Below are 23,501 nucleotides of genomic sequence, written 5' to 3'. Positions count from 1 at the left end.
ATTTCTAGAATTATGAAGGAAATCAAATTCTCCCACCCCTTGTAAATCAGTTCCAGGATTTCCTCTAGGGGGTTATGCAACACAAGGCTTGGAGCCACATTTGGAGAATTGAACTCATCTTTAAAAAAAAATCCAAATTTCTACAGTGAAACTATTTTATTTTACTTGAATGTGGGGCTGCATGTATGAAGAATGAACATCGCTGCCCCAGTGTACTGGTACTGTAGTTGTATACATCTTGAATGACCTGTGAAAATCTTACTTTTGCTTAGTATTAATACAAGTGATACATAACTATACTAAAGTTATAACAAACACTTCATTCTTATATTAGCTACCACTTATAGAGCAGCTACTAAATGTCAGCCTCTATACTTAGAACTTGATGCGTGTTAGTTTCTCATTCACTTCTCAGCACAGCTCTAGGAGGCAGATTATTTTATAGATAGGGAAATAAGGCTGAGAAGGTAAGTGATTTAACAAGGACACGCAGACCTGAAATGGCAATGTGAGAATCTGAAATCAGATCCTTGTGATATCAAAGGCCGTGCTTTATCTGCTCTGCTATATGTAATATTCTGATTCCGTAATATGTCAAGTAATGTATCTCTGATGGGCTTTACTTACCACCAAGTGAAGAAAAGCACCTTATAAAGAGCAACTCTAGAAATGGAATCTCATATCTGAAGATCATTATAACCCAGCAAATTGTAGTGGGTTACAAACTTGGGGCCTTAAATAGGGCCAGAATCTAACCGAACAAAAAGTGATTAGCAAAATAAACCATAACAACCAGCATATGGGAAAAATCTGTACTATAGAGGCCTATTTTCTCCATTTGGAAGATTTCATTTTACTAGACAAAGTGTATGGGATCACAAGCATTGCTGTTTGTGAAATTAACAATATAAACAGGAAAGTGTTAACAGCTCAAATTAAATACAGGGAAAGCAATCCTAACATCCTAATGTAGCTAATTTTATTTTTCCTACGTTTACTCTATTCACCAAACATTTGTTCAACTGCATGTTGAACTGTTATGTTTTTAGGCTGTAAGATCTTTCACGACGAAAGAGTCCAAGTAAAAGAAGTGTTTCATTTGCCTGCATAGACTCTGGTCAGTAAGCTCTCCATCAATACTTCTTATGAACAGCGTCATCACTATCATAACTAGGGGTTTAATAGCATCTCTTAATTGAAAAGGCCTGTTTTTTATTTTACCAAATTAACATAACTTTCTTCTTTAACTGAAAACTTACATAAGCAAGTGATCTTTTCTTTCTGTTACATGGAATTTTGCATAAAAAATTTTTCCAAGTACACTCTACACATTTTTTAGAAAGGCATGATAGTTTCCCATAGCCCTGATTCAGTTTTTTAATATTGCTGTTTAAATGTGAAATCTCACACAATGACAATTCGTATTTTTTCAGGCACTAAACTTTCTTCTGTTATTAAATGTAAACTTAGCTGAAACATACGTAACTCCAATATCAGTAAAGAATCAGAGATTTTCAAATAAGACTAAAGGAAAACATTCAAACATAATGTTATTGTATACTGAAAATACTTGTATGTGTCAGAAACTAAATTCCTTTCTCCCTTAATCAAACACTCAAGAATCGGGCTACAATTTATCCACTTCACTACAATTTTGTTCCATTATTACAAATTTTAATTTTTAAAAAGTTTTCCAAGCACCATTAGTAATATTATCTCTGATTTATGAGTCACTAAGACAAATGGCTAATGCATAAAGAGTATTTGCATTATTAAAATTAAAAGTGTTCAGAGATCAATTAATAGTGCTATAAATGAGTCATTTAAAATTAACTCCCAGTCCCTGTCTTTTCCTCCGCTTTCCAGAGGAACTATTTCTGAACTGTCCCAGTGAAAAGTATTTTGCCTGTGCTGAGCTTTGAGAAGGCTGTATTTTTAGAACACCAATATTACACTATCACCAATAGGGCAGGCGTAAAAAAACACTGCTTTCTGCTGGTGAAACTTAGTGACCCCGTCCCTTGGAGTTGGCACATTCAACTGTCAGCTGCCTACCAAGGGACAACCCACAGTTGTGAAGTGTACCAGTAAGTGCTCCACATTCCCACTGGGGCCTTCTATCTTCCTAAGAGTGTTCTCTGACGGGGCTGTCCCCTGCCCAGTGAAACAAAGGACCAAAGATTTTCTCAAAAATGTTTAAAAATTTGACCCATGTAACGCGGACACTCCACACTCACGGAAGTGGGCAGAAGGGGGAGGGGGAAAAAAAGGAAAGAAAAGCTTCTTCAGCCTCGGCGTGGAGCAGCTGCTGTTCCTTACCCAGACGGGACAGTCGTGGACCACCAGCTTGACATTCCCAAACGCACTGGCCTGATACTCGGTGAACACAGGACGCGCGACCGTGCTGGCCGCATTCAGCAACAAGCTGCTCTCGTCCCCCGAGACCAGAGGGCTTCTCCCCAGGTAAGTGCGGATGAGCCCCGACGGCCGGTTGTCCTGGTGGAACGCGTCCCCCTCGTTCCCCAGCGCCACGATGTGGATGGACCTGCACGGACAGAGAGGGGGCGAGGGGAGAAGGGAAGCACGGTCAGCGCGCGGGTCTTTCCTCGGAACAGGAAGTGCGGGGGACAGCGCACGGCGAGGATGGGCACCAGCCCCCGTCCCTGGGGCGCACGGCACGCGCTGGAGAGAGACAATAGCAGGACGGCGGCGCTTACGTACATGATCTCAAATCCAAGGGCAGGGCGGCGACTCGGAGAAAAGCAGCGGCTTACGGCCTCGTGGGGCCCCCGGGCAGCGAGTTCACCCGCAATCTGCTCATCCCCGGCCGCGTCCCTCTCGCGCGCCTCCACCCCTGCGGGGCCGACGCAGAGCGGGGCCGGGGCCGCGCCAGCCAGCGAGCGAGCCGGACACCAGGGCGGGCTAGCGGGTGGGGGGCAAGCTGCTGCTACTCAGGGACTGCCCGGGAACATCGCCGGGCGCGGGACCGCAGCGCAGCCCCGAGTGGACGCAGCTGACCGCAGTCCCCTCTCCGCCGCGCCTCCTCGGCTGGCAGCTATCGCCTCCTGCTGCTGCTGCCGCTGCTCCTCCTCCTCCTCTAGGCAGAGAAGGGGGGTCGGGGAGATCGGGGCCTCCGCCCCCTCGGCGGACCGGGCTCAGCACGTGCCGGCCCCAGGGGTCAGGCGGACACGGGGAACGCGCTCCCCGCTGAGGCCCCGGAGCTCCCGCGGCGGCGGCCGGACACAAAGGAGTGGCCCGCGCGGGGCGCCGCGGAATATAAATTAATAAATACAACGCCCCAGCCCGAGAGCTCCCGACCGCCAATCCGCCTGCAGCAAGTTTGTTCAACTCGCAAGGCCGTAACCAGAGCCAGGAAAGGGGGGTGGGGCGATGGGGCCCCCGCTCACTCCAGACTGGAAAAAGGAGGTTAGGGAAGCTAGGGATTCCAGCACGAGTGCCGCCCCAGCAACCCGATTTCCCCCCCTCTTGGCTTTGACCGAAAGTGCTTTACCACGACTGCCGCTTTGTCATTTGTCAACATGCGCTACAGCTGTTTTCTAAAATCATACTTGTGAGAAAAAATAAAGGCAACATTCATGCCGCTGCAGAAAGGGTTCTTTGTTCACACACCAATTAATTTGCTAATGTCGCCTTGGGGGGATTATTTACTATTTCGAGCTATATTTAGTGTATTTTAGCGAAAACTTCAGGATTTTAAATGCTGGGATTTTTAGTGTGATCGTTTTCAAAGGAAGTTATGTGTGGGGGTTTAATGTGTTGGTGAGTTAAATGCCAGTTTACTTGGAGATTTTTCTGTACACATTATGGACACATATTTAATAATAGCTCCGCAGACCAACTGAGAACATAATCATGTAAATGCAAAGATACTTTAGATTCTTTCATAATAATGCACTGAAGTAAAGGCTATGAATATCCCTAACGTGCTTCAAACTACCTCAGTACAAACGAACACTGGGCTCCACTTACTAACACCAAAATGGGCCAGGGATTACTCTGGGGTTAGACTCCTCCATACAGTATTAAAATTCTAACCAGTACCTTACTACGTGTTGAAAAGAGTTCCTGCTTATCCTTTTATCTATTTATTTTTCCCTTCTGTAAAATTGGACTGTTTCTTTTCTCAACTGAGCTATTTTGAGGGTATAAAAGAGGGGGTATTGAGTAGGGTAGTAAAAAAACTAGGGTAACAGCTTTTTATTATGGGCCCTTATTGCTCAGATGAAAGTAGTTTAGTAGTTTCTCGTGCTCAGAGAAGATATAATAGGAGACATTCTTTATGTGGTCACTAATTTTTTTAAATCTAATTTCCCTTTGCATTTTCTTTGATTTCTCTTTTAGTCTCTAGAACCTAAACCATCCTTAAAAATTCCAGCATGCAGGATCACTTTTTCTTTTGGGTTAATGGAAAATATATTTTCTCATCAGTCTCTTCCAGAAACCCATAAGTCAAAAACAAAGACACTAGAATGGATGAATGGATAAAGAAAATGTGGTATACACATGTAATGGACGATTAGCCTTTCTTTAAAAAAGCAGAAAATTCCTTCATAAACTACAACATGGATGAATCTTGAGAACCTTGTGCTAAGTGGAATCAGCCAGTTGCAAATCACAAAAAGTGATTCCATTTATAGGCAGCATCTAAAGTAGTCAAACTCTTAGAAACAGAAAGTAGAATAATGGTTACCAGGGGCTGGGGAGAGGGGAAAAGGGGTCGTTGTTCAACAGGTATAGTGTTTCAGGTTTGCAGGAAGAAAAAGTTATAGATATCTGTTGCATGAGGTGCATCTATAGTTCATACTATACTGAACTATAGGACTGAACACTAGAACATTATTAACTAAACACTAGAACATGTACTGAACACTAGAACATGATTAATGTGGTAAATATTGTTATATTTTATGACAATATAAAAATATTAATACAAAAATGAAACAAAAAAAGACACCAAAGTTGCTGACAACTGGTAAGTATCAGAAAGGGAGAAAGTATTCATTTTTTCCTTAGTTACTGAATATGTGAGCCAAACCTGTGCTGGGTAGGCATGGGAGATCCCAAGATACATAAGACTTGGTCATTGACCTTAAGAAGCTAAGGCAATTTGTTACCAGAAAGGGGTCCCAATCCCGACTCCAAAAGAGAGTTCTTGGACCTCCAGTGAAGAATTCAGGGAGTCCATAAAGTGAAAGCAAGTTGATTAAGAAAATAAAGGAATAAAATAATGGCTACTCCGTAGGCAGAGCAGTGTCATGGGCTGCTCAGCTGAGTATACTTATAGTTATTTCTTGATTACATGCTAAACAAGGGGTGGATTATTCATGAGTTTTTCTGGAAAGGGTGGGCAATTCCCAGAACTGAGAGTTCCTCCACTTTTTAGACCATATAGGGTAACTTCCTGATGTTGCCATGACATTTGTAAACTGTAATTGTGCTGGTGGAGTGTCTTTTAGCATGCTAGCACATTATAATTAGCATATAATGAGCAGTGAGGTGGGCCAGAGGTCCCTGTCACCACCATCTTGATTTTGGTGGGTTTTGGCCGGCTTCTTTACCACATTCTGTTTTATCAGCAAGGTCTTTGTGACCTGTATCTTGTGCTGACCTTCTATCTCATCCTGTGGCTAAGAATGCCTAACCTCCTAGGAATGCAGCCCAGTAGGTTTCAGCCTTGGTGTACCCAGCCCCTACTCAAGATGGAGTCGCTCTGGTTCAAACGCCTCTGACATATTCATTAGTTTGTGAATATTAGCACACTTAATCCTTTTGAAAACATTCTAGTTCCTTAAGTGATTATGACACAGGCCTAAGCAGTCAGTAAAAGAGATAGGTACAAAGTAAAAGATAAGTTCAGTGAATGTTAGGAAGAGATCTGTGCTTTCTGTGTCAGATAGAAGTTCATAAAGGAAGTAAACATTGTCTTAGGTCTTAAAAGATTAAGAGTTTGTTAGCTTTGGAGGAAGCGGAGGTTAGAAGGGAAGGAGTATTTGAAAGAACTGGACAGATATCACATGCAAAGTTATAAAGAAATGGAAGATCATGGCTCGTCCTAGGAATAGCAAGAGATGAAGTTAGTGCTAGCATGAAGATTTCTATATTAAAGCAGGCAGAAAAAAGAGTGGTGGAGGCTTCCCAAGAGATTTCTGGAGTCATACCTGGTGATACTCAAGCTACAAATTGAGTATCTAGTACAAAGCCTGGCTACATACTCACCAAACCTGTTTTCTCTTCCAAGACAGCTAAATGACATTTCTCAAATTTTGTGCATATAGGTAGGGCCACATGATTAGTTCTCATCAATGGAATATGATCCCTGCTGAGCAGTAGAGAAGTGTGTCTCTCCATTCTCTTTTATCTTCCTGTCTCAACCACATGAAGTCAGGTCAACCCTGAAGCCAGGTGTTTGAAGCTATTGGGACTGCAGTGTGGAACCAGTCCTTGAATGACTAGTTAGAGCAGAGCCTCCTCCTCACAGCATGCATTGTACTGTGATTTGAGTGATAAATAGATCTTCAGTGAGTTGAGCCAAACATTTTGAGGTCAATTATTACAGCAGCAAGTGTTATTTATCTTGGCTAAAGGAATATCACAGATGTTCCGTTTCCTGGTATCTTACAGATCTTTTCATAATTTTCTTATGACCACTTTTTAAAAGTTATTTCCCTTTTATTTCAAATTTTTATTTGTTTTATATATTTGTAGTTTCTCTCATTAGCACATTTAAAAAATTTTATTTTACCAGTGTTAACAGAACAGATATCACATGTCCTCCAACCTCAAGGTCACTGGGGAACACACAGGAAGGGCTTCTAACCCAAACAATATTTTTTTCCTATTTTAGTGGCTGAAATGCCACCATTTCATATTTACTCTATTAGATGTTCTTATCCCTAAGTAAAATGTAGCATAAGGTACAGTGAGGACATGTAAAGTAATTGGGTGGGCTATTACTAGTCCCCAAATTGTGAATATTCATATACCAGTTTTTGAAAAACGTGTTGGTTCCTTAACAGCTGGAGAGGAAGTAAGCATTGGTGAGGGCAGGCCTAGAGATCTAGGCGTGGCAGAAGATTTTTTCCAACTATGTTTCAAGGAAAACTAGGTTTTCATAGAAGAATCTTCAAATCAGCTTGAGAAAGTGGCAGAAAAAGAGTAAGCAGTGAGATCTGAACTCTGACACTGTATCTTAAAGTCAATCAGGGCGGTCTTATTGCTATCTTTTTTAAAAAAGTTTCATATTCATTTTCATTAAAAGATGGGTTTTCTAAGGTTAAAACCAACACAATTTTTAAGACCACTTATCTAGAGCCAGAGTCTTCAAGGTGGGGTACAGAAGATGATCCCTGAAATTCCAGAATAAACTTCTAATCACACCCGTTGTTTTTCTACCGAAAAAAAAAGGGGGGGAGAAAAAATTAAGCTTTACTACTAGTTAATGTCAGGATTGTTGCTGGTACCCCAGGCTGACCAGTAAGTGGGCAGACACAAAGAGTGTTGGGGGCATGGCAGCAATAGGATGCACAGTGAGGGGTAGCGGGAAGGCTGTATGTTCACTTTCAACATACTGCCACATGTTGCAGTTTCTGTTTCTAAGGAGACTTATGAATGATATTTAAGTAAACTACTGTTACAGCAGGAACCAAGGGAGACAGTGTTAAAAATGCAAGAAGAAGCAAAAACACCCAGCCAAGCTGATGTTTCTGACACTCTTTGGGAGCCACATTGCAAGGTAAAAAACCAACGACTAATCAGATTTGCCAAGAAGTTGACCATAATAATGGATTATAAAACACATTGTTTTAAGTATGTATTTACAGCCATTCTTGGTAACATTGATTTCACCCTAAGTGCGTATTATAGTTAATAGATAATGATATTCTAAACTGATTACAATTAGCTAGCAACTTAAAAACTAAACATCAAAGTATTGAAGGCAAACTCAATAAAGTTTCTAGCATGTTTAAGTAGTGTACTATATACAAGTCAATACTTTCAAGAAAACTCACCAAGAATAAATGCTACAAAGTCTCTTCTAAGCTTTCTTAAAATGAAAGTCAAAAAGCAGCACACTCTTGGGGAAATAGTTTTCTTCTTGCCAAGATAAAAATATCTAAAATAATACATAGAACACAAATGGAAAAAAACAACTGCATTCCTTTGTTAGCAAATACCTTGAGAATATTCACATGAAGTTTTGCTAAACATCCAGTCATAAGTATCTGAACAAGTTAAACAATGTGGGAAGTTTACTATAAGGTTAAACTGAAAGCACAGATGTTTTTAATATGTTCCACTTTATGGTATTTGAGAAATTCTGTTTCAGTTTAGTATTTACTACATTAGGTTCCAATAAATGAAATACATTTTGAAATAACTTTTTTTGTGATCCACTAAAGAAAAGCTGTAGTAGAGAAGACATATTTTCTCTTCTACATCTTTTGACAATACTGTAAACAATAATTGACTGTTTAAAATAAAACTGTGTTTTATGCAAAACTTCTTTACATGTAACCACTGATGGATTAGTTGTTTTCACTAAATATTAAAAAAAAAAAAAAGAATAGAAAAGAAGAATTCCAAGCTAACATTACAATGAGAGCAACCACATAAAATTCATTCACAGCATATCTCCTATGCAATTCATTCTAACAAAGAAGCTGGAGCCAGAATACACAACACTGTAAGAGGTTATACAAGTAGTTAATTTTGTAGAAACAAGAATTTTATAGCAGCTTGAAAAAGTTTTTGTTGTGCAATACAACACAAAGAAAAATGCAGAAAAGCTATGCACATGATTTAATGAATAATTATAAAACAAACATTCCTAAAATCTCTCAGGTCAAAAATGAGAGCAGTCTCAGTGCTCACGCAAAGGCATGTGCTTGTGTGTGTACACGCATGGCGCCCCTCTTCAGCTACAGCCCTCTTCTTCTTTCCCTCAGAGATTATAATAAGCCTGGCTTTTGTAATGATTATTCATTTTTCATTAGACTTTTACTACCTCTATGTGCATTCCTAAACAGATATTTTGGTTTGGCTTCCTTTTGAGCTCTTTCTAAGTGGGATCACACTATATGTATTTGTGCCTTGATTCTTTTATTCATCATTTGTAAGATTCAATGGTGTTGATGTAACTGTGGTTTTTCTCCTTTTCATTGCTGAATAGCATCCAATACAAATACATGCCACCATTTATTTATCCATCCCATTGTAGATAGACTCGTGGGCTATTTCCAGTTTCTGCCTATTATAAACAAAGCTGCTAGGATCACTTTTGCTTCAAAATATAGTATATTTGTGGGTATGCTAGGTCACATGGCATGTGTATGTCCAGGGTTCTACACATAATTTTGTTTTTTAAGACATGGTGTTTCACTTTGTTGACCAGGCTAGACTCAATTGATTCTCCCATATCAGCCTCCCAAGTAGCTGGGACTACAGGTGCATGCCACCATGCCCCGCTCCATAATTCTTTATACACTTAGGTATACTTACCATGTACCAGGCATTACATTAAGTGCTTTGCAAATATTGACTCATTTAATTCTCACAGTCACCTTTTGGAGTAGGTTCTATTATTATCCTAATTTACTGGAGAGAAAATGGGGCACAAAGAGGTTAAGAAACTTGACCACATGAAAAAAGAGGCAAGAAACTTGTGGATCACCTGTGGTCAGGTGATCGAAACCAGCCTGGCCAACATGTTGAAACCCCATCTCTACTAAAATTACAAAAATTAGTTGGGCATGGTGGTGGGGGCCTGTAGTCCCAGCTACTTGGGAGGCTGAGGCAAGTAATCCCAGCTACCCAAGTAGGGAGTAGAGGAGCTGGGATTCCAATTCAGACAATTGGCCCCAGGGTCTGTGCCCTTACCCAGTGTTTGAAACTACTTCCTTCATTATGTAATGTTTGTGATTGAAAACAAGGCATGTAACCTATAAAAACTCTTCCATATTATAGAATTTTCTAACTCCCTAAACGTTTTCCAAATATAATTTCAATCAGTCCTGAAACTATGTGTTAAACATGTAAAAATGTATTACACTTCTGATTAGTTCAGAAACAGATGAGTAACATTTTGCAAGCAGGAAATATATTCATCAAATATCAACTAAAACCTTTGCATAATGGGACTGAAAAATGAGAATCATGAAGCAGTTCTTCACTGATAAATTCCACAGATCTTTTTAAGTTCTTTTCAGAGAGCCTTTCAATAAACTGAACATAAAACCAGATAACTGTATTGCTGTGTCATAAAATGTAAACCAAGATTTTAAAATGAGACATATTCAATTGTCCTTCTCCCTGTAAAGCTTTATTCACAATAACTTTTGAGAGGAAAATTTCATAATGTATGTATCATTATCAAATAATGTATGACAATACATTAAACTACAATTGACTTGATCTTTATCTCATCTATTAAAAATTTTCTGTTTGTGTTTTATTGTATTCATAGTAATATATGCACGTAATTTATAGCCCTTGGGAGTGTGCTCACATTTTTTTCTGATGGGGTGCTCAGTCAAAAAAGTTCGGAGACTCCTGGCTGGTGCTTTGAGCTGTGAAGCTGGGCCTGCTAGGTTGCAGAACACAGCACTGGGGCTGGCTACTGTGGTAAGGGAGGCTGCGAGACAGGAAGTAAAGGAGAGATAGGGAAAAGCAACACAGATAAACTGCAGACCCGTTTGCCTAGAAATCAGCTCCGTGAAAAATGTATTTGTATTGTTTTAACTAATCTAATGAGAGATAAAGTGTGCAAATTTACACAAAATTTATAAAATTCAAGATTAGCTTTTTTTAAAACAACAACAACAACAACAACAAGAGTTTGCATGTACTTCATGAGAGTAACCTAAGCAAGGTAATTCACCAAGACCAATGACCCTTTAGTCAGTCTTCAGCAAAGTTGACTTTACTTATTTTATTCCCTGGGTCATTCTTCCCAGAGAAGGAGCCTACAGTCTTCTTCTAAATTGTCGTTTTCTTTTAAATTGAGAGGCTGTAATCTCAGTTGTGTTTGGAGAAGTCAAAGTGAGAATCTAGAACACGCTTGTCCAACCTGCGGCCTAAGGGCCACATGTGGCCCAGGATGGCTTTGAATGTGGCCCAACACAAATTTTTAAACTTTCTTAAAACATTATGAGATTTTTTTTTTTTTTGCTATCTTTTTTTTTTTTTTAAGTTCATCAGCTATCATTAGTGTTAGTATATTTTATGTGTGGCCCAAGACAATTCTTCTTCTTCCAGTGTGGCCCAGGAAAGCCCTGATCTAGAATGTTATGTACGTGTGAAATCCAGCTATCCTAAACTCTTCTTTGTTTGAACTTCGGTTATCTGCCCACCTCTATCATTGTGCTCAGTGATGTTTTTAAAACAACTCTTTGGTTTTACAGTTAAAATATTACTTAAAAATAGCAGAACATACGTTTCTTTGAACCAGAACTCCCTGTTTCTACTAGCATTTTTCAAAGGGTTGAACTCCAAAGAAATCTGGTAATCTGGCCTTTAATATGCTGCTCTGTTATTTAGCTCTTGAAAAGTGATAAGACTCTTTTAGGCCGGGCACATTGGCTCACTCCTATAATCCCAGCACTTTGGGGAGCTGAGGCGGGAAGATCAACAGGAGTTCAAGACCAGCCTGGCCAACAAGGTGAAACCCCGCCTCTACTGAAAATACAAAAATTAGCCGGGCGTGGTGGCGGGAGTCTGTAGTCCCACTTACTTGGGAGGCTGAGGCAGGAGAATCGCTTGAACCCGGGAGGTAGAGGTTGCAGTGAGCTGAGATTGCGCCACTGAACTGCAGCCTGGGTGACAGAGCAAGACTCCATCTCAAAAAAAAAAAAAAAAAAAACTCTTTTAAATTATAAAATACCACCCCCAGGGACGTATATAAATAAATACAAGTATTATCAAGCACCATTAATTGTATATTATGTAGTTATGCATAATTTTTTTGAAGTTTTCCATTTGTAGTCATACAGAAATACAGTATGTTAGAATTAAGTGGTATAATACTTTGCTGGTATGTCTTCTTTTCAATGAACTCTAATATGTTAAAAAATAGATTTTGTTCAGTATTGCTATAATTTGGCTCATGTTTTAACTGTACTAAAAGCCTTCCCCATCTCCTGCACTCCCTTTGCTTGCTGTGTTGTTTACATGCATCTCTGCTATGGCCATCCATTGGGTACTATCCCAGCTGGCTTTGAAATGCTTTGAAATGTTCTCCTTTTTTATTCAGAAGCTGTCACAGATCATTTCCCCTGACTTCGTCTGCCCTCACACAATACATTTGGTCCTCATTTTTCTCAACTTGTTTATAACTTTTCACTTCTCACTCTATAATCCTGTCTGCAGTTAAAAATTTGATTTTACAGTTAATAGTAATTAAAATTTTCTTAGAGATTTTTCTTTGTTTGAGAAAAGTCCTGCTAATTCCATTATATATTAGGTTGGCAGTTCTGCCCCTCATGAATAGTCCTTTTGGCATTCTAATAGATCACCTAGCTGAAACATTTAACAATTTTGGCTTATCTTACAGACATTTTTTCACTTTTTTTTTCCTGCTCATTTACTCTTTCCTGAGATTCCCTTGGACACATTCTTGCTTATTTTGATCTTCATGTTCCCTTTTTTTTTTTAAAATGCTGTCTCTCAGGTAGAATCAGATATTCCTCTTTAGAGCTCCTTAAATATTTAAAATATTAAGCTGGGACTTCAGTAATATCTCTGATTGATATTCTCTCCTCTTTTACCTTCAAATTAAAACATATGCACTCGTGTAATCATTACCATCTTTCCAGTTACACTACTTGTTTCTTTCCCCTGGCTATATTTAGCCAGATCCAAATCCCCTGCCCCATCAGTAACTGTCACAACTCCGACAAGGCCCTTTCTGTTTCTGCTAATGAAGGAGTGTTTTCAATGTTCATCTTCAACATGTTCTTGTGTTACCAGCTCCCTCCAGTTCTAGGACCTGGGTAGGACAAGGGCACTCTCCAACTACATTAAAAGGCATTTAGACCTTTCTCAGTGATGTGATAAGTATGGATAGCCAAGCAAAGGTCCTTCTGGACTAATCTCAGTGGCAAGCAGAGCTTTTCAAACTTCTCCACTAAGTTAGAGATACCTGAGCAAAGCCTCCACTATTCCCATCCCTAAACTCTCATTCAGGCTGCAACATAAATAGTGCAGTACAGGCCCTGATTTCTTCAAAGTCTTCCCAGAGATTTTTTGCCTTTAAGTCATAGTGTATCCTTATTGATATAATATAAAAATAAGGATTACTTAACCACCGGGTAAAATTAAGGGATGTGCCATGTTTAGACTGACTTTTCTTTTATATACTTTGGTTTACCACCATAGAAATTGACAAATCATAAGAAGAACCTCTTCAATTCTAAGGAGTCAGAAAATCCTTTTCTTCAGTAAAACATGGCAACAAATGACATTTTGTTGAACAAATTAGTGCACAATTCTTTTTGTAGGTGAACAGAAACAAAAGAATAATCAGTCATTGTTACTAGAATATTTGTCATATTGGCAAAATCTGTTTTACTGATCATTATGTCTAACTCTTCAGAATCATGGGAAAAGTCTATGAGTCTATCTATGAATAAAAAGAATGAGACACTCAGAAATGTGCAGCCCTGGTATAACATAAGCAGCAGTGAAGTATAATGTAATACAAACAAAACAAAAAAGGCAAAAAAAAAAAAGCAGAGTTGAGTTTGCTTTGTTTTGTTTCAGCACAAGCATTTTAGTACTCACTAGCTGTAGCCTTGAAATGGAACAGTCTGTTACTAGGTCACCACCCACAAACAGCCACAAATTGTACACTATTAGTTACTCTCCATGCTAGACTCTAGAATTAGGAGACATTTTCAGCCAGTGCATTTTATTAACTCACTATGATCTAATATAAATTCCTCAGTCCTTTTGCATTAACTATGATTACAACAATGTTTTGCTAATGATCCCCATCATGATCTCAAAGATTTTTATTGCAGGAAGTGAAATTGATCTAAATAGAGTCACTATTCTAAACAACTGAGCTAGAAATGTCATGGGGAGAGGCCAGCTGGGCTACTCAGGCTGGCCTCAGGATGACATTGCCTGTTAAGTCACATTGTCCAAGGCTCATTCTTCAGTTTTGCAAGTCCACAAACTTTATTTTGTCAAGGTGCCCAGGGTTGATCACACTCAGGGGACTAGGTTTGTCCCAATCCAAAGCGCAAGAGGCCAATGTGTAAGCTAGAATACTTATTTGCTCATTTGTAATGGGACTCTCGACTATTAAAGGGGTAGAAACTTATAATAAGTAGCAAATACTGTCTTCCCTTATAGGAAAGTCTACATGGGAAGCCCATCATTATCATTATCTTTTCAGTTCAACAGACATTTTTTAAACACCTGGATCAAAATGACCTGTACATTTTATCCCAAGGATGTTTTGTGTCTATAAACACTTTTATTAGAACTATACCAACACCGAGTTATCACAGAGAGATACCATTTCCAGAGCAAACTGCATTAAGCCAATTTACGCCTTCACCAATTTTCTAAAATTTTCTCTTCTGATTGGCAGGTTCAGCCATTTAGGAAAGACTGGTGACCTTTCTGCATGATGGCATTAACTACAAAGATCATCCAAGAGCCACAGTCACAAAGCCAGTCTCTGAATATGGTTCTTCAAAGAAATCTTATAACTGAACAGGTATGCAAATAATTGCATGTAATGCATATATGTGTTTTACTATTAGATTCTCATATCAAGTAGTGATGTATAAACTTGGAATCTCCAGAGCTAGACCAATACTGCTCACTACCCAACATCATGGTATTACTAAAATGAATTCTTGAAAATTTCATAGCCAGTTTAACCTAACTTGCCCTATTCCCTGATAGCCTTATTACAGGCCCAGCTGTAACTTATCTTGGCCATCTAGGTTTACCCATCTAGGTTTACCCATGCTTTGCTTCCTGTCGAGTCTTTCTAGTTCACCTTCTGGAATTCCAATCTGGGTAGAGAGGAAGAGCCAGTTAATTACTCTTTCATCCTCCTGAAGCACTTCTGTTCTGAGATTCAAGGAAGACATTTACTATACTCCCATCTTTCTCTCCTGTTGCTGTCATTTAGCAACCTCCCAGTCAACCACCTAACCTCATTCCCCTCAACACACACATTGTTCATTAAATGCTCAGTATCTAGCCTCTGTCTTTCTCTTGACCCCAAATATGTTCATGGTCCTCTATGATCTCAACGGCCTCATGAACTCCTTTTCAACATCTCAGCCTCTTTTTCCATGATGACCTTCACCTCCCTTCCACTTTATACCTCCTTACCATGGCCAGACCCTAGATAATATCACTGCCTGCAACAGCTCCACATCTAAAACAACACATTCAGTTATCCAACAACTTGGACAAGCAGCCTTCTACCCTGTTTCCATCATCCAGTTGCTCCCTGCTTTTGCTCTCCTGGGACCTGCTAACTCTTGATCCTCCTGCTTTCTTCCTCTCTGCTAGTCCTCTTCCGTCTTCGTTTTCTTCCCTATCCAACTGAGATTTCATGCTGCATCTCTTGTCTCTGTTCTCATAGCTCCTTTCTATTGTTTTTCAGTCTAAAACCCCAACCCTGGATCAACCTTAGTGTGTGATTTTTCAATACCCATATCTGGGTTGTAAAATATTGCTGTAGAAAATCTCAAAATAGTGCATATTGATGGCACTATAAATTCATGGCCTCCAACTTCAACTGAGCATTTGGTATTGCCTGGCTCTCCAAAGTGATTCAAGTCTTCTCACTTTCCCCTGTCTATAACTTTGATATCTCTTCCCTCAGTCTCATGTTTTCTGTCACAGAGAAAACAGAGGCATCAACTGGGGAACTCAGCTTCCCACAATTAGCTAACAAATGTGCATGTAGCCACATCCGTCCTTTACTTTTTCCTCCAGTCAAAATGCAATAAGAATGCGTTATCTGATCTCAGGCTGATCCCTCTGATAGTACTGTGTGTAGACCTTTTAACTTGGAGGGACTGCATGGCATCTATTTCCCTTTTCTTCTCCCCATCTTCAACTTTTATCTCTCTACTGCTCCTCGCTGTTAGCGTTTAAACATATGCAAGTCTCTAGCTATTATTCTTTCTTCCCCATATGGCTAGAAGGAACATTTTTTTTAAAGAAAAAAAAGAGAGAAAGTATCTTTTAGTTCAGGGTTATTTAACTTTTTCACTTGTTATGACTTGTATAATGGTCTATAACATATTTTCTAGTGTTTAAAGCAAACTGGTTTTAAATGCTACAAAATTGCTCACCTGGAAAATTATTTACCACTTAGAATTCGAATATTTTATAAGTTCTTAATTGCTCAGTATTGTTTTCTTCTTTAAACTTTTAAATTACAAAATATACAAAAGGTATAAAACATAAATGTATAGTTTAATGAATAACTATAAAACAAATACCCGGTTAACTGTCATTTAGATCAAGGAAATAACCCCATCCTATATGTCCCTTCTAAATTGATCTTCTCACCCTTCTAGAGATAACCACCATCCTGAATTTTATTATAATGATTCCTCACCTTTTCTTTATGGGTTTAACCCTTTCTTTGTCCCTCCAGGCCCATTCCTCCCCTTCTCCATCCTGCTTCATCCACTGGGAAGCTAGCTTGTATATCAACAGATTCCTTTGGCCTCTGGCTTCTAGTTAGGTTTAGTCAATGCAGAGATCAGAGGGAGCAGAATGAGACAGGATTATTTCCTTCCCCTGGCTCCTCCCCTGCAGAGTCTTCTTTGTCACCAACTGTATTAGTTTTCTGGAGTAATAGAACCAACATGATGTTTGTATATATATGTGTGTGTTGTGTGTGTTTGTATATACAAACATATACATATATGTATATAATGTGTGTACCCACACACATATGCACACATATACACACACACATCTATATATTGAGAGAGAGAGAGAGAGATTTATTTTAAGGAATTGGCTCATGCAATTGTGGAGACTCAAATAAATCCACAATCTACAGGGTAGGCTGGCAGGCTGGAGACCTAGGGAAAAGTTGCAGTTTGAGTTCAAAGGCAGTCTGCTGGCTGAAATCCTTCTTGGTTGAGGGAGGACAATCTTTTTTCTATTAAGGCCTTCAAGTGATTTGATAAGTCCCATCCACATTACAGAGGGTAATCTGCTTTATTCAAAGTCCAGCAATTTAAATGTCAATCTCATCCAAAAAATACCTTCACAGAAGCAACCAAGTATATGGACCCCATGACCCAGCCATATTAGTCTGTTCTCACACTGCTAATAAAGACATACCTGAGACTGCATAATTTATAAAGGAAAGAGGTTTAATGGACTCACGATCACGGCAGAAGGTGAAGGAGGAGCAAAGGCACATCTTACATGGTGGCAGGCAAGAGAACGTGTGCAGGAGAATTGCCCTTTATAAAACCATCAGATCTCATGAGACTTATTCACTATCATGAGAACAGCATGGGAAAAACTCACCCCCATGATTCAATTACCTCCCACTGGGTCCCTCTCATGACACGTGGGGATTATGGGAGCTGCAATTCAAGATGAAATTTTCATGGGGACACAGCCAAATCATATCATTTCACCCCTGGCACCTCCCAAATCTCATGTCCTCACATTTCAGCACCAATCATGCCTTCCCAACAGTTCCCCAAAGTCTTCACTCATTTTAGCATTAACTCAAAAGTCCACCAGTCCAAAGTCTCATCTGAGATAAGGCAAGTACCTTCCACCTAGGAGTCTGTACAATCAAAAGCAAGTTAGTTGCTTCCTAGATACAATGGGGGTACAGACATTGGGTAAATATACTATTCCAAATGGGAGAAATTGGCCAAAATGAAGGGGTACGGGCTCCATGCAAGTCCTAAATCCCGTGGGACAGTCAAATCTTAAAACTCTAGAATCATCTCTTTTGACTCCATGTCTCACATGCAGGTCACACTGATGCAAGAGGTGGGCTCCCATGGCTCTGCCCATGTGGCTTTGCAGGGTATAACCTCCCCTCCTGGCTGCTTTCATGGGCTGGTATTGAGTGTCTGTGGCTTTTCCAGGTGCACAGTGCAAGCTGTCGGTGAATCTACCATTCTGGGGTTTGGAGGATGGCAGCCCTCTTCTCACACCTCCACTAGGCAGTGCCCCAGTGGGGACTCTGTGTGGGGGCTCCCACCCTACATTTCCCTCTGCACTGCCCTAGTAGAGGTTCTCCATGAGTGCTCTGCCCCTGCAGTAAACTTTTGTCTGGACATCTAGGCATTTCCATACATCCTCTGAAATCTAGGTAGAGGTTCCCAAACCTCAATTCTTGTCTTCTGTGCACCTGAAGGCTCAACACCACAAGGAAACTGCCAGGGGTTGGGGCTTGCACACTCTAAGCCACGGCCTGAGCTTTGGCCCCTTTTAGCCACAGCTGGAGCAGCTGGGATGCAGGGCACCAAGTCCCTAGGCTGCACACAGCAGCGGGGCCCTGGGCCGGGCCCGGGAAACCATTTTTCTCTTCTAGTCCTTGCGCCTGTGATGGGAGGGGATGCTGCAAGGTCTCTGACATGCCCTGGAGACATTTTGCCCGTTGTCTTTGTTAATCACTAGATTAACATTTGACTCTCCTTACTTATGCAATTTTCTGCAGCTGGCTTGAATTTCGCCCCAGAAAATGGGTTTTTCTTTTCTGTCGCATTGTTAGACTGCAAATTTTTCAAACTTTTATGCTCTGCTTCCTCTTGAACACTTTGCTGCTTAGAAATTTCTTTTGCCAGATACCCTAAATCATCTCTCAAGTTCAAAGTTCCACAGATCTCTAGGGCAGAGGCAAAATGCTGTCAGTCTCTGCATAGCAAGAGTGACCTTTACTCCAGTTCCCAACAAGTTCCTCATCTCCATCTGAGACCACCTCAGCCTGAACTTTATTGTCCATATCATTATCAGCATTTTGGTCAAAGCCATTCAACAAGTTTCTTGGAAGTGCTAAACTTCCCCACTTCTTCCTGTCTTCTTCTGAGCCCTCCAAACTGTTTCAACCTCTGCTTGTTACCCAGTTCCAAAGTCACTTCCACATTTTCATGTATCTTTACAGCAGCACCCTGCTCTACTGGTACCAATTTATTGTATTAGTCTGTTCTTAGACTGCGAATAAAGACATACCTGAGACTATGTAATGTATAAAGAAAAAGATGTTTAATGGACTCACAGTTTCACATGGCTGGGGAGGCTCACAATCATGGCAGAAGGCAAGGAGGAGCAAAGGCATGTCTTACATGACAGCAGACAAGAGAACATATGCAGGGGAACTGCCCTTTATAAAACTATCAGATCTCATGAGACTCATTCACTATCATGAGAACAGCCCAGGAAAAACCTGCCCCCATGAGTCAATTACCTTCCACCAGGTCCCTCCCGTGACACATGGGGATTATGGGAGCTACAATTCAAGGTGAGATTTGGGTGGGGACATAGCCAAACCATATCACCAGCCAAGCTGACACATAAAATTAACTGTCACACCAAACAAAGGCCACATTTCTATTTTTTTGAGATGGAGCCTTGCTCTGTTGCCCAGGCTGGAGTGCAGTGGTGCGATCTCAGCTCTCTGCAACCTCTGCCTCCCGGGTTCATCCAATTCTCCTGCCTCAGCCTCCCAAGTAACTCGGACTACTGGAGTACATCACCACCATGCCCAGCTAATTTTTTTTTTTTTTTTTTTTTGTATTTTTAGTAGAGATGGGTTTTTGCCATGTTGGGCAGGCTCGTCTTGAACTCCTGACCTCAGGTGATCTGCCTGCCTCAGCCTCCCAAAGTGTTGGGATTACAGGCATGAGCCACCACAACTGGCCCAATTAAAATTTAATAGGCCTTTTAGAAATAGAGAATTCTGCCTTTTATTTTTAAAATACACACACACACACACACACACACACACACACACACACTCCTAATTTAGGGTCCTGAGAGCTTTGCATTTTTTACAAATCTTCTCCCTAACTAAAATGGCTTAAAGTAGCTAATATCTGGACCCCTTATTCAAGTATTTTGGCATTACAACTATTATTTGTTTGTTGTTGTTTGCTATTTGGGATTACAGGCATGAGCCACTGTGCTCAGCCCAAAAGGCCACATTTTTTATGAGACTTACCTTTCCATGCACCTCTCTCAGGCCTAGGATTGGTTATGGCTCTGGCTGTTATGAGCCCGAGGGCATGCACTATTCCTTGTAGCTTTTCCTCAACTCTGCCCACACCTTTTATTAAACAGTCCTTAATTATTCAGCTTAAGTATGCCAATATACTTTCCAAGCATGCAATCCTAAATCATATAATTACCTGCTTTTGAATTTGATATAAATGGAGTCATGGTGTATATTTTCCTGTGTTGTGCTCCCTTTGTTCCATGTTATTTATAGAAGCTTCATCCATAATGTTGTATATAACAGTTCTTTCATCTTTGTTGCTGTATGGAATTCTAATACATGAATATACCGTGGTTTATGTATCCATTCTAGTGTTGATGACTATGTGTGTTGTTTCCTGATTTAAGCTATTATAAACAGTGCATCTAGGAACATTTTGATGTATGCATCTATATACACATTTTTCTCTATGGTATATATGTAGGATTGGAATTACCATGTCATGAAATATACATATATTTAATTTTATGAGAGAATGCCAGACAATTTTCCAAAGTGGTAGCTTCAATTTACACTGCACCCGTAGTACACAGCGATTCTGTTACTCTGTATCCTCACCAAAGTAACCATCCTGTTATTTTCACACTTTTGTATTTTTGCCAGTTCTGGTGGGCAGTGAGTCATCGTGATTTTCATTTGCATTTCTTTGACAACAATAAGATTGACTTTATTAGCCATTTGGATTTGTCTTTTTATGTGGTATCTGTTGAACTCTTTTGTCCATATTTTACATTGAGTGGTTTTTGTTCTAGATCTGAACAAATTCTTTCTGTATTCTAGATTTTAGTTTTTGTTAGCTGTATCCGTTACTTATGGCTTCTCATTCTGTAGTTTATCTTTTAATTTCTTTGTTTTGCTGAACTGAAGTTCTTTAGTTTAATGAAATCAAATTTATCAATATTTTCCTTTATAAGTAGGACTTTTTCTGTCTTGTTAAAGAAATTCTTCCCTACCCTGAGATCATAAAATTTTTTCTGTATTATTTTTAGTAGCATTATATTTTGCCTCTCACATGTAGGTATTTAATCTACCTGCAAATAATTTTTATACATAACACAAAACAGGAAAACAATTTTCTTTTTCTCCATATGGATATTCTATTGTTTGAATTTCATTTTTTGAAAAGAGTTTCCTTTCCCTATTGCTCTGCAGTGCCATCTACTTCATATGTTAAGTGTCTGTGCTTTTCTATTCGTCTACTTGGTTATCCTGTCAATACTATGCTGCCTTAATTATTTCACCTTTGAAAAATATGTCTTGTCTTGGCCCTTTGCAATCTTACTTTTTTTTTTTTTTTTTTTTTTGAGATGGAATCTCTCTCTGTTCCCCAGGCGGGAGTACAGTGGCATGATCTCGGCTCACTGCCACCTCTGCCTCCCGGGTTCATGCCATTCTCCTGCCTTAGCCTCCTGAGTAGCTGAGACTACAGGCACGCACCACCACACCCAGCTAATTTTTATATTTTCAGTAGAGACAGTAATTTTATATTTTATATGTTGGCCAGGATGGTCTTGATCTCCTGACCTTGAGAACTGCCTGCCTTGGCCTCCCAAAGTGCTGGGATTACAGGTATTAGCTACTACACCCGGCCACAAGCTTACATAAATTTTATAATCAGACTATCAGGTTACACAAAGGAAAGAAGTTAAGATTTTAATTGGGATTGTATTAAGTCTGTGAATTAATATGGGATTCAGTTTTCCAATTTATAAACATAGTATGTATCTCTTCACTTATTTAAGTCTTCTTTAATGTTTTTCAGTAATGTTTTATTCCTACATACCGGATATTTTTAGATATTATTATAAAGTGAATATAAAGGGAATAATTTCCTGTTTCATCACCTACCTCTTTCTTATTGGTATATAAAAATACAGTTGATTTTTTGAAATTGATTTGCCTTCATAACTCTGCTAAGTCCCATTATTAATTCTAATAATTAAGACAAACTTCCTCAAAGTTTGTTAAAAATGATTCTCTCTTTCTTACATGCCATTCATTTCTCAACTCACTACAAACTAAGTTTCCTCCTCCACCATTCCAGTCACGCTGCTATTTCAAGGTCACCAACAGCCCTCAAATTGCCCAATCTGAAGGACATCCTTAGCTTTCTCAAGAGCTTGCAGACCTTTCCCCCTTTTTGAAATGCCATCTTTTTTTCCTTCTATTGCAAAATGCTCTTGTTTTTTCAACTTCTCTGCTGCAGGATAACTTGTTCAGTCAGTCTCTTACATGTTGATGTTTCTTAGGGTTCTGTCCTAGACTCTTTTCTCTCCTCTTGCTATGCATTGTTCCTCCTGCAGACCTTTCATCTGCTCTCATGACTTCAGTGATTGCCCCTACATTGATGATTCTCAGATTTCAAATTCTCAGATCCCATATTACTCTCTTTGCCTAGTCATCCCCAGTTGATCTTCCCCAGCAAGCTTAATAATAAAAATTTGCTAACTTTATCTAAAATAATACCTCTATGCAAACTCAACATGTATAGAATTTAAATTACCCAAGGCAAATATAAAAGAAAAATAAAATAGAGATACAAAAAATTAGGGAAAAGGGATAAAATCATCATTTTCAGATGATACGATTGTATGCCTGGAAGTTCCAAGAGAATCAACAAGAAAACCAACTAAAACAAATTGAAAAATTAAGTAAATTGTCTGGGAACAAATGTATGCACGCATAATCTATATATGTAAACAATACTCACAAACTTAATAGGAGAAAATATTTCACTGACAGTAATAATAAAAAGGATAAAATCTCTTGGAATGCAACTAACTGGAAATGCATGAGATCTATATGAAGAAAACTTTAAACATTAGTAAGAAAAGCAATTAAAAAAACAACATGGAAAAGGCTTTCCCTGTTTGCTCTAGTTACTATTAGGATAACAAAATTATCCTAGAGTTTAGGGGCTTAAAACAGCCATTTCATTTTACTGACAAATTCTGTGGGTCAGAGGTTAGATAGAACACAATAGGAATGGCTTGTATCTGCCCCATGATGTCTGGGGCCTCAGGTGGGAAAACTCAAATGACTTGCAGTGATTCAACATTCTCAAGTGGCCCAGTGACTCGAGGCTGGAATCATCCGGAGGCACCTTCGCTTTCATGTCTGACAGGTGATGCTTGTTGTTGGCTAGGACTTCAGCTGGGGCTGATAACCAGTTGCCCTACACGTACCCTGCCCTTGCATTCCTCACAGCATAGAGGCCTCAGGGTAGTTGGACATCTTACATGGTGGC

The 23,501-nt window shown here is 39.6% G+C and overlaps 2 protein-coding genes across 4 annotated transcripts in view; one reads left to right on the top strand and one right to left on the bottom strand.

Moving 5' to 3' along the window:
* Nucleotides 1-16,755, bottom strand: part of RHOBTB3 (Rho related BTB domain containing 3) — a 77,855-nt gene extending 61,100 nt beyond the window's left edge. Inside the window, exons 1-2 of one of the 3 annotated variants that reach the window (XM_017859663.1) lie at nt 16,616-16,755; nt 2,320-2,545 (exon numbers count right to left, since the gene is read on the bottom strand). In XM_017859663.1, the coding sequence (XP_017715152.1) occupies nt 2,320-2,545; nt 16,616-16,686 (297 nt within the window). In that variant the 5' untranslated portion in view covers nt 16,687-16,755. Of the gene's footprint in view, nt 1-2,319; nt 2,546-2,721; nt 3,263-16,615 lie in introns of those variants that run through there. The other 2 variants (XM_017859664.1, XM_017859665.1) reach the window with 2 other exon arrangements.
* On the top strand, nt 2,386-3,336 carry LOC108520334 (uncharacterized). The gene is made up of 2 exons (XM_017859671.1): nt 2,386-2,463; nt 2,616-3,336. The coding sequence occupies exon 2, from the start codon at nt 2,644-2,646 to the stop codon at nt 3,283-3,285; it is 642 nt and encodes a 213-aa protein (XP_017715160.1). The 5' UTR covers nt 2,386-2,463; nt 2,616-2,643; the 3' UTR covers nt 3,286-3,336.
* Nucleotides 16,756-23,501: the final 6,746 nt, after the last annotated feature.

This window comes from Rhinopithecus bieti, unplaced genomic scaffold, assembly GCF_001698545.2.
Source record: "Rhinopithecus bieti isolate Rb0 unplaced genomic scaffold, ASM169854v2 scaffold_50384, whole genome shotgun sequence".
In the NCBI taxonomy this organism is placed as follows: Eukaryota; Metazoa; Chordata; class Mammalia; order Primates; family Cercopithecidae; genus Rhinopithecus; species Rhinopithecus bieti.
The sequence above is the reverse complement of the archived record's forward strand: the minus strand, read 5'-3'. Positions and strand labels throughout refer to the sequence as shown.

Coding starts and splice junctions, on each gene's coding strand:
- LOC108520334 (XM_017859671.1), top strand. CDS start 2,644: ATGGGCACCAGCCCCCGTCCCTGGGGCGCACGGCACGCGCTGGAGAGA.